Source organism: Vigna unguiculata, chromosome 3 (assembly GCF_004118075.2).
Source record: "Vigna unguiculata cultivar IT97K-499-35 chromosome 3, ASM411807v1, whole genome shotgun sequence".
Lineage (NCBI taxonomy): Eukaryota > Viridiplantae > Streptophyta > Magnoliopsida > Fabales > Fabaceae > Vigna > Vigna unguiculata.
The window spans coordinates 53,546,488-53,562,750 of record NC_040281.1 but is presented as its reverse complement, the minus strand read 5'-3'; the positions used below and the strand labels follow the sequence as shown (position 1 = coordinate 53,562,750).

Genomic DNA, 16,263 nt, shown 5'->3' with positions numbered 1-16,263 from the left:
AAATAAATCTTAAATTAAAACATATTTAATTTTTATTAAAAATGAAAACATAGAAAAAAAAACATATTTAACTTTTAGAATAATTTAAATTTGACAACCTACTTTTTTTCAAATCCTAAAAATAATATAAATTTACACTATTCAACATGTCCACCTAATTTTACAAACTATATACTTTTAAGATTTGGTTATTCCAAATATACTCAAAATTTATCCAGCTAATGCATCTCGTTCTGTGTGCCCCGTTTTAGGAAAAAATCAGAACGTACCATCATGCAAATCTTCATAATATTTGTTTCAAAATAAAAATATATATTCGGAATCATAAGAAAATATGATACTAATCATACAAACAACTAATAGGACTGAATGATATAAGAGTTTGGAAATATTCCTTTTGAAATATTTTTTTTATCTCCAGTTAATTATTATTTCTAAATAATTTATTGTAATTTCAACCTTCAACGCTTGAAGACATTAATTAGCCCTTTTTATTATGTAGCTAACAACAGATGATTTGACGCAAATTATGAATTGAGAATGTAGTAGAAGGAGCTACCCCTGTAACATCAACATTGATATTAGGAAAACCATTTTTTGCATCTCAGTTACTTTTTCATGACTCGGACATCTCTGAAATTAATTTCCTTTCTATTTCTATTAAAAACTCCTTCCGTAGTATATCATAGTATTAACCTTTTTACTGAAATGTTTATCAGGGATTCACGGAATAATACAAGAAATGTATATATTTTCTCTTAATATAAGACACTCCTAACATAATCATATAGTCTAATAACCTTTATTATTAATGGCTTCTAACTTTTTCTAGTATTCATTAATACAAAACACAAATGGAAATAAGAAAGAAGAATAAAATTAAAATTATAAAAAATAAGTATTAATTTCTTTTAAATATGTGATTACAATAAAATTAAAAGAAATTTAACATGTTTAATAAAAGTTGCTTACAGTAGTTCCTTACAAATAAATAAAAATATTATTGTAGTATATATATATATATATATATATATATATATATATATATATATATATATATATATATATATATATATATATATAAATGAGTTACTTAAATATAAAGAAAAGGTTTTCAATAAAATAATTATTGTTTATAAGAGTTACCTAAAATTAAAACTTTTATTTTGATGTGAATCTCATGTACATAAATTGTTTAAACAGAAATAAAATTATTTATATAAATAAACTTTCTGCAATTTATAACTTTCTTAATGTATAAGTAATTATTTAACTGTAAGTAACTCATATCTAAAATTATATTGAAAACTAATTTTCTTTATAGATAATTAGAATAAAAAATGTTAGTTGCAACAATTATGTTTAATAAAGGTCAAACAAAATGGTAAGGGAAATAATAGTTAACGAAGTTAGTTACGCAAATACTCCCGAGATGTGAAGTGTGGGTACAATTTTTGTCAGTTGGTCCAGAGGATGATACAGTAATACACTTTTAATTTTTGTTATTTGGAAAAGAACAAGTACGTAATAAATTTTGTTAATTTAAAAGAAATATTTATAAATTTATTTACTTGTTTTTATATCATAATATATATAAGTTAAATAAAAGGTTATGATTAATTAATGATGGAGAGACTTATGTGATAGGCGAACATGAGGGGATTATCATTAATTATAGCATTAATTACCAAATAAATACGATCTTTGGTTGGGACCAACTAACCTTTCTCTCTCCATGCAAATCTCATGACCTTCTAACTTCTCCATAATTCTATAATCAAAATAATAATAATAATAATAATAATAATAATAATAATAATATAAGAAAGTAGTAGTTCTAATATTTATTTCTTTTCTTAGTAATACTATTTTCCTTGACCTTACCAAGCCCTATCATACCATCAAATTCCATCATCTTCATCACTTTCTTTCAATTGACCTTACCTTACCTCACCTTTCAATTCATTTTTCGTTTCCTATCCTTTCAAATCCCAATCATCATCATCATCGCATCATCTTATCACCAATAAACAACAAGAAGAACAGCAGCCATGGCCGTGCAGTTTGCAACTCTCTGACATATAATCAGATTCCCAGTTTGGGTTGGGTTGGGCACTATGGAAACTGAAATAATCCAGGGACCTTGGGGATTTCGCTCTTTGCCCAAATTCATATTGTGCACCATTTCTGGGGCCCTCACCGTGTGTTTTGCCATTGGTAATTTTTTCCTTTTTGTTTGCTTTCCTTCATGGATATAACAATGCTTTGTATTCATTAATGGGGGGTCAATAAAATGCTTCTTGTCGCCCTAAAGTTCGAGTCTTTTTTATAATTGCTTTTGACTATTAAGGTCTAATTCTCGAGGCTTCTTGCTAATTACTAGAAAATACAAAAACAAGATTAAATTGTACCATGCATAAATCAAATTTATGTTGCATTTTTTATGTCGCAAAACTTGGATGGTGTTATTTGGGTGTTTTTAGTGATGTTTTCCTCTTCAAATTGGAGTTTTATTCAATAATCAATATCATATCTGTTTGCATCAAGGTCAACATAGTTTTTGCAGGTGAAACAACTCTAATCTGATTAAGAAAATACTGAAAGCACGTAAGTATTTGTATTTAAGTTTTTTTCCCAATCTTATGATCTGAATTGGTGATAATGAAATTTATGGTTTGTGTGAAGTTGTTGGTGAAGGTGCTCTTGTTTACAAGGGTGGAAAAAAAATCTGATTGGAGAATGTTTTCCTGGCCAGTAATCACTATTTTAGTGTTGCTAGCTGTGATGTTTGATTATATTAGTCTCATGTTCTGTTTTATGGTTGCAGCTGGTGCCATGACAGGAGCTATAGCTGGTGCTTTAGCAGCTAAGGCTACAAGAAGCGGTCTTCTCCGGGGAGTTTCTTTGGGTGCCATTGCCGGGTCTATACTCTCAGTGGAGGTGTTGGAAGCTTCCCGTGCATACTGGTGTATGGAACAAACTGGCTCACGGGGAGCATCATCTATGGTTGGTAGTCATTTTATTGTTGATTTTCCTTGGTCTAAGTAAAATGATTTGTAACTTTCAAAAACATGAGGCACAAAATGGTTACCCTTTTTAAGTTTTATGCCTTGCCTCTTCATTAAGTAGCATTTTAAGAGCGAGTTAGCCCTTATGTGTGGCGGTCTTAATTCGTAGTTTTAAGTCAATGTTTTAACATTTAAATCCAGGCAGATTTCATAGAAGAACTTGTTCGGGGGAGGCTTGTTGAGGAATCCCTTACACCTGCCATTTTAACTGCCTACAATTTACAGGTAATTTTCCTTTCCCTCTCGCACCACATTTACCTTTTGCAAGTAATAGTTGTATATGTCCATGGATTGCTATAATAACCTTGGTGCATCACCCAATGTTTAAATTGGCAATACTGAGAGCTATTGGGTATGGCCAATTTTTTTATAACCTTAATCCTGTAAGGCCTGTGAGTAACGGCACTTGTTTTAAATATTTTTCCTTTGCAATATGGAAGCAGGCAAAATGACAGTTTCTTTTTCCTCTTCCTTTTGGTTAGTATTATGAAGATATTCACTATTCTTGAATTAGAGACGAACCTCTTTTTCTTTCAATTCAACTAAAACTGGTTTCTCTCAGTTTGATCAGCTTCTTCCAAATTCATGTAACCTATTTAACTATTGAAATCTGACTATTGAGGTTGAAAAAGAAGGACAATCACTAATCACTTCGTAAAAAAAGCCTCTAAACTTTTAGAATGCAAATCATGGTAGAGTGATCTGCTGATATATTTGATAATTTACTAAAATATTCGACGTTGTAAGGCAAAACAAAGATTTCACCGCTGAGAGTTTGTTTTCGTAAAGGAAATCAACCATAAAAGGTACATTAATCAAATCAAGATATGGTACCATGGTTAATCCAAAATCTTTTGAGGGATTTTGTATATTTATCTGAAAATTTAAGCCAAGTTGGACGGGGGAAAACTTTAGGCAGGACAGGGAATTCCTCAATCAATAATTATCTCTAGATTGAGGAATATCTAGTACCTTCATCCAAATTTGCAATATAAAGTTATAACTCGTGACCTTGTTAGATTGTCAGTCCATAGTTTGACGCTATCAACTTCCTGCTCAATACAGAGTGCAAATCATGCACAGTAATCAAAATCTGTAGACACGGACAAGATTTGAATCGTGAATGCGCATATTCTGATAACTCATGACTATGAACACAGATGCCGTTTTAATGCATTCCTTTTTAAGGTTTCACTTGTGCAACGAGGTGTGTCGGTGCACTGTGAACTTTGCCAACTATGTATGACGTCCAGTTGATGGAAAATTACAATACAGAGTAAAAGTTGTTTGCACGATAATCATATGCGCTTTATATAGTAGAGAGATTATTCGCCTCGCCAACTAATGACAGGTGCATGCATCTATAGTAATATATCACTGTCATCGGAACTGTAGCTGTATATGCACATCATTATCTTTAAATTTTAATGTCTTTTAATGACACAACTTCAGTTTTATACCTGCTTTCAACTGCTTGTTGATTTTTGTAACCCGTCTGTAGACCACTTTGGTTTTAACAAGCGTAGTTGTTAAAGCTTATTTACATATAACTGATACGTACATGGGTAAATGTTTTCTGATTTGATTGCTTAGTACATTATCGTTAAGAAGTCCATTATCAATTCTGTACTGGGACTATCTTATCTCGTGATCTGTTTTATAGTGACCACTTTTTGACGTATGATCATTCGTTTTAGTTTGAGCAGGTTGGCATCGCGAATGCAGGCTATGATGAGATTCATGATGTTCATGGCTTAGTGGCACCCAGAGGATTGTCAGGAGATTCACTGAAGAGGTTACCGCACCATATGATCTCAAAGGATATGAAGGCAGAAAATACTTGTACAATATGTTTGCAGGTGAGCATTATTTTTTAAGATATGTGAATGTCCTAATCCCTTTTTGTTACCTGTGTGAAAACCATATAAAAGAACAAAGAATATAGGTAAGAAGGTTTCGAAAATACTAATATTAAAAAGAATAGTGGGTAGGTATTAAATTGAATCCACATTTGATTTCCTTTTTATGAACTGTTAATATAATGGTCTTACTATCTAGAAGTGAAATTTACAGGATATTGAAGTTGGCGAAATTGCAAGAAGCTTACCACGCTGTCACCATACATTTCACTTGATATGTGTGGACAAATGGCTTGTCAAGAATGATTCCTGTCCTGTCTGCAGACAGAATGTGTAACTTGTTCCATGGGCATTCTGAGATTATCTTTATGGGAAGATGTATAAGTTGTATAATTTGTTTTTATAAACTGCATTAAGTTTTGTACAGTTGACTTTGGCATTTTGTAGTATTTATCTGATGTAATTATTAATAAGATTATTTGGTATGAAAGCCAATGCCCAATAACAAATGTTTTGGGAGAAAAAAATTGAGAAAATGGCCTGCTTTAATATTTGAATGAATGAATGACTCTTACTTTCTTAAGCATGTTACATTTTTCTAATTATATTAAAAAAAATTTAAATTCACTGTACAATGTTCCGTATTAGTTTAAAATACGAGAATCCAAGACTAACGTGCAAAAGCAGAAATTTCAGCCCATGAGAATTTAACAAATTTGATTGATTTTGCTGGCCTATGAATTTGTCGTGTTACTTCCTTGATATTGTTCTTTATGAAGTGGTTGGTTTCAAAGTCGCCATCAGGCCAGCTAAACCACCATTCTCTTAAGCAACATGCCTATCGGTCAAGAATTGTAGGCACCTATGTGTAATTTGTCTCCAGCAATTAGGTTCGTTGATATTTTGAGCACGGGACGCCAGTTTTTTGGTTGCCAAAAGACTATAAAGTAGTGTATGTAATAGCCACTGATACAACATACGATTAACCTTGCATGTAGATAAATTATTCCTTTTTCAAGGGTGCCTTTCCCCTATCTATGCGTGTATAGACACATTTTGTATCTTGAGTAGGATATAGAAGAGCAACAGACAAGGAGTGTCCTGTTGATATTGTTAGAACAAAACAAAATGGAATATAAAAATAAACATAATTTATTTGGTTGCTTTTCTCAATACTTTTATTCAAAGAAAGCACAACTGCTTTACAATATGGGGAATATAACTGACAGGTTACAAGCTGATATAGACTACAGTGAATAGGGCTTTATCTTGAATTAAACTTGTCGCTATAAGATTATACACAAACTATGCATCACAGCAGCAGCCTTACTTGACTGATTTCTTATAGTTAATTCCAGAGAAAAGCAATTGGCAGTGGTGACAGCAAGCCAGGCAACATAATAGTGCCCTATAGGCCGCCAATTCATGAATATTGTCTGCCAGGTTCAAACAGAGCAAAGCCAGCAGTGAGAATGACATTTAAAATGAGATCATTTTGTGTTTACGGATGAGCATTTGAAGCAGTATTGCAGAATTATCAGTCAGATACATGTGATAATTGAGTCAGAAGTATAACATTATTATACAATATTTTTCACATGGAAGCTGGCTCATAGTCGTAAAGCAAGGTCTGCAATTATTTTACTTGATTATTTCTCATATTGGCAGCCAATTTTGTTTGTATTCAACCATCCATTCAGAAAATTGATATGTCAAACTTTAATTGAGAGACCTCTATGTTGCGAAAATGCAGCTTACATTGGAGCGTGGAATATTGCACACATTCACACAGCAACTGCTTCAGGTCTTTTGCTGGTTTTGATTCCTTTTATAGCTACAAGGGAGTTGAAGCCAGGAAAATCATCAAAATCATATGAATTTACACTCGTTGCAGTATATCTCAACTCACAAAATATTATTTTGGGTACCTTCAGCATAATCTTTAGCTCCAAATACAGCAGAACCAGCAACCAGTGCATTGGCTCCAGCCTCAATCACCTGCCAAAAAAGATTATACTAAAAATTGGATCTTACAACTCAAATGGATCACTCTTATTACTATGCCTTGTTAAAAGCATTCTAATCCTATGAACTTGCTCGTCATTATTTCTCTCCAAATCTTTGTTCCGTCCAACAGATGGAGCACTTAGCCAAAATACAGAGGTATATATAAATTTGAAGTGCATTTACCAAAAAAGTACACATATAAACTTGAATTGCGGAAACAGATTGATTAGATACACTTGTCACATCATCTGTTTCCCAATATTTTATGATGAGTTAGTTCATTGAGCACAATCAGATTCTGTTCACCATGTAGAAGACAATATGATTATGTGTACGTTACCTTGTAAGCATTTCCTGGTCCAACTCCACCATCTACTTCAATCCATGGATTTACTCCCTGAAGACAAAGAGGGAGACAAAAAACAGATGTAATTATGTATGACATAGAAGTAGGGAGAAAACAAAAAGTAATACACAGTAATACAAATATAAAACCATACCTTCTCTGCGCACAGTCTTCTCAAATCAGAAATTTTCTTTACTTGACTCTCAATAAAACTCTGGCCACCAAAGCCCGGGTTTACAGACATGATTAAGACCAAATCAACCACTGTCAACACCATAACAAGATTAATAGTTTTTAAATTTTAACTACTAAAACATTTTTTATACATATAATTTGAACTAAAGCTTTAAAACAAGAAACTAATTACAAAAATGTGTAGAACATGATATAGAACTATACTGTTACTAGCAGAATGAAAGTTCAAAAGGTACTTAATGATTAAGCAAAAAAAAAAACTAAAGTTCTTGATCTTTCAAATTCGTTGACTTTCATTGAATATTCAGTTGACACAGAAATGAAAAAAAAAAATAAAGAAAACAAAGACATGCTCTATATAACAACAAAAAAGTCAAGTGCAACTCACCAAAAAACTGGAATAGTATGTGTGAACTTAGATTTGAGAATAAACTGTAAAACTTTAAGCATAGGACTAATATGTCTAACACTGCTATTAAACCTGCTGACTAAATCTCTGTCTTCTGTTTATAAATTAAAATTTTCTGTTACAAGTATTGTCAAGACACAGAAACAGTTTCACAAAGCCAGATTGCACCCATAATGCAGGAAAGAAACATAACTCCAAGTTAACTAACTGCTTTGCTAACTTTTCTATTCTAAACTCAATGCAGACTGGGCTGGTATTGGTCCATGGTTAAAGCTTAGAAAGCCACAGTTAGAATATTGGGAACCCAAGTCAGAAATATTAGAGAGAACGACTACTGCTAACATTGTATAATGAAAAGAAAGGAGACAATAAAGGGAGTAAAAATGGCTCACCATCAAGGACATATTCTATTGCGCTTAAGGGAGTTCCAGGGTTTAATACAACTCCAGCTTTGGCTCCCAGACTTTTAACCTAAATCAGGAGAAAGAAGTCAGGTATATTAAGCAGAAAAATTTAAAGCAGGAGTGCGAAAATTTCCATGTAACCAAGGATTAATTTCAACTGTCCAGTTCCCTAGCTGGCTTTTAACACAACTGCATATAACAATTTATGGTTCTGAAAAAAAGAAACCAACTCTGAAATAGATATACCCAAAAGTATAAGGCCTCATATTTCACACCATGGTGCAAACATTGATTCAGACAAAGGAAAGGTTATGAGATGGTATAAGGCTTCCAAAATCTATTTATTTATTTATACACTTAGCTGGCATGAAGAGGCCAACCATTCCTCATTATGAATAGGAAGTACGCAACTTCATATAGCACTGGCCAATTATATAAAGAGACCAATGCCTTCTACTGCATTTTACCATAACCTAAATAATAGGTGATTATGAACCCAAACCAACCAAGAAAGGGATAAAAGAGACAGGTGAACCAAAGCAAACCAACCAATTAGCATCACAGGTCTCAAGAAAATATTGAAAGAACATGTAACAGCAAAAGGAATTTCACCTTTTTTGAAAAAGTTTTAAAAATACTAAAATTCATTCTAAGGTCAGTCCTGGTTTAAGAATTTCCTTGACATAAGATTTGGCTTTCTGCTTCATCAAAGGGTTATAAACACTCCCGTCCTCAAATGCTTCACGAAAAAGTACTCCAATTTCAATATAACAATTTGGTCAGGGAAATTGATGTCTTAAATACCACGAGAATTTGTTATAGTCATTTCTTTATCCTGTCCTCAGACTGCCTTGTTAATGCTCTATCCACATCGTGAAGTATATTCTATAGATATCCTTAATAATATAAGTAACCAAGACATCCCTTTACTGTCACTTAAAATCTCAGACATTTATCCCAGCATCATGTCACTAGTACTGTGTCCTTGACAACAAAAATCTCAAATTGCATGTGTACAGCTCCTTTGATAATCTTTTTATTTCATTTACAATTGATCAAAGTTGCCTCCTTGGTATCAGTTTTCAGTTGGAACAACTTTGTTCAAGAATTAGACAGTTCAGGAGGAAATCTTACTTGATTAACTGTACGGTGCAAATGGATGGTGGAAGATTGTTCACAATGAACACTGACAATATCAGCTCCTGCCTTGATAAAATCTGGCACCCTTTGTTCAGGCTCCACAATCATCTAAAGTATTTAAAAAAAAGTAAGAAAAGTACTTAGATTCAGTATCAGCTTAAATTTGTATGCGTGTATAGATGATTAGAAGACTACCAGGTGCACATCCAAAGGAAGATCTGTCACAGGGCGCAATGCATCAACCACAAGAGGTCCAATTGTAATATTTGGGACAAAGCGACCATCCATTACATCAACATGAATCCAATCACAACCAGCCAACTCCACTGCTTTCACCTAGACAAGATAACACACGAACTCCAACATTCATGATTAGTTCCTAGAAAACAAAAATACGGGTTCACTAGCAATTAGAAAACTTGATAAAATGAGAATCAAATATAGTACATTGTAAAGTATGTTACCAAACCTGCTCTCCCAATTTTGAAAAGTTAGCAGAAAGAATGGATGGAGAAACAATGATATCGCTTTTTGAAAACTTGTCAACACGAGATGAAGCCTTCACGATGGTTGAAATTTTCCTCCTGAATTCACAAAGTAGAAAAAGTTAAAAAGGGACATTAAAGAAGGCTATATTATTCTTTCAAATACCCCAAAGCACAAACCATATCTAACAAATTATACATGCACTGCAATCTGCATAAATATGTACCGATCACAAGAAAGTTGTTAGCACTCCATATGAACACAAGACCACAAATAAATACATCGAAATGCTGGCTAATAAAACGAAGCTCTGAAGCTACCATGTTTTAGCCAATGGACGAGATTCCCAAACCTTACCAAAAAATGATCAAATATGAAAGAAATGGGTACAAATAAACAGAACCATCCAGGTTGAAAAACAGCATAGTTGTCACGATCCTCCCGGATAAAAATAACACGAATTGAAACCAGGAAGGAGACAATGCAAGACGATGGCATTAAGTAAATCATTTAACTTTTGAATTATCTGACTGCAAGCTACCCAAAGGTCGTTCTTTTCTTTTAATTTGAACAAACAGTATTGTCCAGTTATCTCCACAAATACCCACAATCACATAAAGGGGTCCCAGTGAGTGAATTTGATTTGATTGTCAATCAAAAACACAGGAGTGAAATTCATGAGAAATTCATCCTCTGGGTGTCCCAATCCACCAAAGTAGGAAGTATGAATAGGAATACCTGGAGAAAGTGAGGGAAGGAGGATGAAAAAGAGTGACTTTGTGAAGGTGGAGACCATTGATTTGGGATTGGAGGGTGGATGAACACAAGGAAGAAGTTGCAGCCATCTCCTTCTTCAACTAAATTCAAGTTTGCGTTACCAATCCTATGGTTCCACAAAAGAGTGCGTGTGTTTGTGTGAGGTGTGTTGTGGTGTGAATTGATTGGATTTTGTAATATGAAAAATGGAAAATCAGATGAATGACACGTGGCATTTGGTTTGGTGGAGATGTGCTTATCTGCAACGGTTGGTTGATGCTGCTCTTCTCTCCCGCACCTCTCACTCAACCATACCATAAACAATTATTAAACACTTCTTACATCAACTATCTCGAGCAAGTTACTCATTTTTTCTCATTTTTGCAATTCATGCATTTCACTACTCCTTTATTGTAATCTCTTGCTTCATCTGGTATAATTTTTTATAACATATTCTTACATTTACATGATATTTTTTCCACATGTTTTAAATATATTTTTGTAATGATTACTTTATTTTATAACGAAACCAATGTCGTTATTTCTTAATATTTTGTTATAATTTCTTCTAAGTGGGTTAAATATGTTTTTAATTTCTTAATTTTGAGTGAATTTTGAAAATAGTTCATTTCAAAACTTTAAACAAATTCAATCTTTCATCTTTCGAAATATATGGATTTAGTCATTTTAATCAAATTTTGTTAAGTTTATTTGACATTTCAAGCGTATTTCATAATAGTATTTCACTTAACATTAAAGTAAAAATGTGTCAAATAATATAAACAACTCAAATACAATCCTAAAATATGTACGAAACATCAAATAAACCTAACAAAATTTGATTAAAAAGATTAAATTCACGTATTCCGAGAGATAAAGGATTAAATTGATTCAAAATTTTAAAATAGACTAATTTTAAAATTTACTTAAAGTTAAGGAACAAAAAACATATTTAACTTTTTTATTGTTAAATCGAACAAACTTTCTCTCAACATTAATTAAATTTTCTTGTTGTCAAATTCAATTGTGAGATTTTTTTGAATTAATATTGATTAAAACGTGAGAAAAAAATACTTTCAATTAATTATCTTGTAAAAATAATCATAATAAATATTAGTTTATATAATTGTGATTGATATCAACCAAAAACTATATTGACCCATGTCAATCAACAAATAACTTTATGAATGTCACTTAATAAAATTTGTCAACAATTTAACATAAACTAAGTTTGACTAAACGGATAAATTAAGATTGACTAAAAGGATAATGAATAATGATATTCTTGAATTAATAACAGTTGTTTAATATTTAATTTATTTTTCAACAAGATTGTTCAATAACAGTGTTGGGTAATATTTAAATGTGTAGAAATTTTTGTTGACACTAATAGTTTCATCACTCACATATAAGATTAGAGATAATGTACTACTAAATAGTTTTTCAACCAAATTGATAGTCATGTTTAAATTGGGGACTATGTGATAGTAGGCATTTTTTTAAACCACATTAATAGTTTATATATTGAGACCATAACAAAGATTGTGAAGGCAAAGCCTTATTTATACAGGTGACAATCTTGTTAAAATTAATGGTTTAAAAAATATCAATATAATCAATAAAGTTGTTAATTCATAATTAAAGCTTGAATTTTTACTATTATTAGGATTTTTAAGTGTATTTAATTTTAATTATTACTGAATCGACATAATAACTAAAAAAATCAATTAATTAAAGAAATAGAGGAAAGTAATAGGAAAATCTAATTAAGACCTTAAAAGAAATAACCAATTATAAATTATACAGGGGGAGCTTTACTTGATGGGTCCCGTAAATTCTTTACTATAACATTTTGATGTTCATGGTGAAAGTAAAAAAAAGTTGTTATTTTGGGATGCATTTGTAAGATATAAAATCTCATGAGATAATTTGGAATCTTTTTGTTGACATTTTTGTTTGATTTTTCATAGAATAAAAAGAGCTGCAAACGTCATTGAAAACGACTTTTTGGCTTTGTTTAGATAGAAGAGTGAATTTGGGAAACTGAATTTACGTGGATTTGGAGTTAATATAAGTTGTTTGAATTAAGGGAAAATTTGTATGATTTGGATGAATTAAAGAGAAAAATTTGTAAAAGTTAGTGAATGATACAATAGATTTGATAAATTAAAAAATATAAACTAAAGTAAGTAACCTTGAATATGGAGTTTTTATTTTTTATTCTTTTATGTAATTGTCATATTTCATTTGTTCACCCATTTAATCCCATCGATAAAAATTTCAGGTTAAATTAAAAACATAGAACCCTATTAAAAATATGACAACAATAAAGTCAATAAAACCTGAAGCTGAATCCAAAATTATTTCATCACGTGCTCTTATCATCATCATCGTCAACAACACTCAAACTCCTTCACCAAGTCATATAGAGACTTTATTATACCAATAAAAGAGATGAATAATTTTGTTAATTCACTATTCAACAATCACCGACCACCATTGTTAATGTCTATTGAGGAGTCCAAAACTTTTACCGAACTTTTTGGTGTTGTTTTCGGTTAAATATTAAAAATATATTATATTGATATTTTAAATATTTTTTTAATATATTTTAAAATTAATGATAATTAATGTATTGTGAATAAAAAAACACAAAAAAATTCAAAAAAAAAATATAAATTTCTATTGAGTGTGTTTCTTCTTGTCGCCGTCATCTAGCACTCAGAATAACATAAAACAGGTTTCACAAATTTATCAATTTCAGGAAACTCAAGAGTGTGTCTGTTTAGAAAAACATGAGACACTTGAGAGTTCCTAGAAGAGAAACCAAAAGACAAGACAAAAATCCCAAAATAAAATAATCTAAAAACGAAGAGAAGCCGCCAGCAAATTTTTAAATTGTTATTTTTTAAAATTTTTTTGAAAAAAACTCATTCTTACCTTGTTAAATTTAAAAAATATTTGAGTATTTAAATTTTAAAGAAAACATTTTCAATCCTGAAATAAGATGACAAATAGAAGAAATTAAAAGTAAAACACGAGGCTACCAACCTTTGATATTGTCTATTTTCAAAGATCACATTACTACCATTTTTAACAACACCATTCAACTCTCGAGACTAAAAATATACTTTTCCGAAATTTAAAAATTAGAATAAACATTTTTTAATCTTAATATTCAAAGTCAAATTTAACTTAAATTGCATAATTTTTTTTTATTTGAACAACGAAGATGTAGGTGTCATAAATACGTGCGCATGATATATGCACGACCGAAAAAAATAAAACACGTGACATCATATTTATGTTTTTGTTTGAATTTTAAAATGAAAATTTCCAAGAACAGAGTCGGTAACGGTAACGGGAAAAAGGGGCGTAAAAAGGTGTCACCGACAGTTCATTTCCGTAATTTCATCCAATTTTGAGAAACAGTAAGATTATTATCCTAATTTTGAGAGAATTACAACGTTATTAAACTATTCTTTCCAACCAAACAAATTAATGTCGATCGCATCATGGTCTGCGGCGTCTAAACCAAATCACTCTATCTGCTCCGACACCCACTCACTCGTACTCTGCTGCATTCATTCACTGTTTTACCACCAATTTTTGTGATGAAGAAGTTCCCACTCTCACACTCCGATTTGGACTCTAAATGTGCCTTCACTTTCTCACTCATGCGTTTGATGGCTTTTTTCGTCGCTACTTTCGTTCTCTGCTCTGTTATTTTCTCTGTCTCCGTTGTTCTTCGAGACCCTCCCTCAGATGCGGCACTTCGCGAACCCTCATCACTCACCCCTCTCTTTCAAATCACTCAAGGTACCTTTTTCATTTCCTTGCTAAAGGGTTAACTGCTTTCACCTTTTTATCCCATCGCATTGCTAAAGTTGTAACATTTCTTTTCTTTTTCCTCTCATGACTTGTAGATTTGGACAATGATACCTCTGATTCTGTTCAGTTGCTTCGAGATAAACTGCACGGTGGCCTTTTAGTTGATGGATTTGATGAAAATTCCTGTCTCAGCAGATACCAATCAGCCGAGTATCATCTCAAAGGGCTGTCGGGAAACCCTTCTTCTTACCTCATTTCTAGGTTAAGAAAATATGAAGCTCAACACAAACAGTGTGGACCTTACACTGAATTCTATAACAAAACAGTGGAACAACTTAGGTCTGGTAAATTTACGGAGTCCTCACCTTGTAAATATGTTGTATGGATTTCATTTAGTGGGTTAGGGAATAGGATATTGACCCTAGCTTCTGCATTTCTTTATGCTCTTCTCACAAACCGTGTTCTGCTGGTTGACCCTGGAGTGGATATGGCTGATCTTTTTTGTGAGCCATTTCCAGATACTTCCTGGTTTCTCCCTGCTGATTTTCCTCTTACCGCTCAGTTTAATAGTTTCAGTCAGAAATCTGATGAATGTCATGGGAAAATGCTGAAAAATAAATTGGTTGTAAATTCCAATGTTCCTTCTTTTGTCTACCTTCACATAGTCCACGATTATGATGATCATGATAAGCTTTTCTTTTGTGATGAAGAGCAACATTTTCTCCAGGAAGTGCCTTGGTTAGTGATGAAAACAGATAATTACTTTGTCCCATCTCTATTCTTGATGCCATCATTTGAGCAGGAGCTGAATGATCTCTTCCCAAATAAAGAAACAGTTTTCCATTTCTTGGGTAGGTATCTGTTCCACCCCACTAACAGTGTGTGGGGACTTGTTACCAGATACTATCAAGCTTATTTAGCTAAAGCCGATGAAAGAGTGGGGATACAAATTAGAGTGTTTGACACAGAACCCGGTCCATTTCAACATGTATTGGATCAGATCTTAGCTTGTACTTCCAAGCATAAACTTTTGCCTGATGTTAACAATCAGCAGGATGCTACCAATTCATCAGGAAGTCCCAAGTCAAAAGCGGTGTTGATGGCATCCTTAAGCTCTGGTTATTTTGAAAAGGTAAGAGACATGTATTGGGAATACCCTACGGTGACAGGAGAAGTTGTTGGTGTTTACCAGCCGAGCCATGAAGGATATCAACAAACACAGAAGCAGATGCACAACCAAAAAGCTTGGGCAGAAATGTATCTCTTAAGCTTAACTGATGTGTTGGTTACAAGCTCTTGGTCTACTTTTGGCTATGTGGCTCAGGGGCTTGGAGGTTTAAAACCATGGATTCTGTACAAACCTGAGAACCGAACAGCCCCAGATCCTCCCTGTCGGCGTGCCATGTCAATGGAGCCATGTTTCCATGCTCCTCCCTTCTATGATTGCAAGGCCAAGAGAGGAACTGACACAGGTGAACTTGTTCCGTATGTGAGGCACTGTGAGGATATGAGCTGGGGCCTTAAGCTTGTAGACACTGATACTTATCGCTAGTTATGGCCATCCATATACAATGTATGCTATGATGTATTGTTCCAAATTTTGGTGTAAAATAGAATTGAGTTATTTCTTTGATTTGTGTATCCACTGTTCTCTCCGAGAATCATGGTATTAGCTTTACTATTTCAGGGCTATTGACTGCGTAGAAATGACTTTTTCTTAATTTTGTTTACATTGCTAAATATTAGTTATTAATTCTCGTTC

General features: G+C 32.6%; 3 protein-coding genes across 5 annotated transcripts; 2 read left to right on the top strand and 1 right to left on the bottom strand.

Annotated features, from left to right (window-relative positions):
• The first annotated feature begins 1,865 nt into the window (after window positions 1–1,865).
• LOC114177137 (NEP1-interacting protein-like 2) lies at window positions 1,866–5,484 on the top strand. 2 transcript variants are annotated; one of them, XM_028062391.1, is made up of 5 exons: window positions 1,866–2,217; window positions 2,828–3,006; window positions 3,210–3,293; window positions 4,775–4,927; window positions 5,142–5,484. In XM_028062391.1, exons 1-5 carry the CDS (start codon window positions 2,118–2,120, stop codon window positions 5,262–5,264), a joined length of 639 nt encoding a protein of 212 aa, XP_027918192.1. In that variant the 5' UTR covers window positions 1,866–2,117; the 3' UTR covers window positions 5,265–5,484. The 2 variants fall into 2 exon arrangements, with proteins under 2 accessions (XP_027918192.1, XP_027918191.1); XM_028062390.1 differs by having other exon boundaries at window positions 4,766–4,927.
• Window positions 5,485–6,069: 585 nt separating this feature from the next.
• Window positions 6,070–10,863, bottom strand: LOC114177136 (ribulose-phosphate 3-epimerase, chloroplastic). 2 transcript variants are annotated; one of them, XM_028062389.1, is made up of 10 exons: window positions 10,653–10,863; window positions 9,898–10,012; window positions 9,624–9,764; window positions 9,423–9,536; window positions 8,277–8,355; window positions 7,435–7,544; window positions 7,275–7,331; window positions 6,856–6,925; window positions 6,686–6,761; window positions 6,070–6,363 (listed from the first exon to the last, which is right to left on the bottom strand). In XM_028062389.1, the coding sequence occupies exons 1-9, from the start codon at window positions 10,757–10,759 to the stop codon at window positions 6,712–6,714; spliced, it is 843 nt and encodes a 280-aa protein (XP_027918190.1). In that variant the 5' UTR covers window positions 10,760–10,863; the 3' UTR covers window positions 6,070–6,363; window positions 6,686–6,711. The 2 variants fall into 2 exon arrangements, with proteins under 2 accessions (XP_027918190.1, XP_027918189.1); XM_028062388.1 differs by lacking the exon at window positions 6,070–6,363 and having other exon boundaries at window positions 6,401–6,761.
• Window positions 10,864–14,137: 3,274 nt separating this feature from the next.
• Window positions 14,138–16,263, top strand: LOC114179859 (galactoside 2-alpha-L-fucosyltransferase-like). The gene is made up of 2 exons (XM_028066337.1): window positions 14,138–14,489; window positions 14,597–16,263. The coding sequence occupies exons 1-2, from the start codon at window positions 14,285–14,287 to the stop codon at window positions 16,051–16,053; spliced, it is 1,662 nt and encodes a 553-aa protein (XP_027922138.1). The 5' UTR covers window positions 14,138–14,284; the 3' UTR covers window positions 16,054–16,263.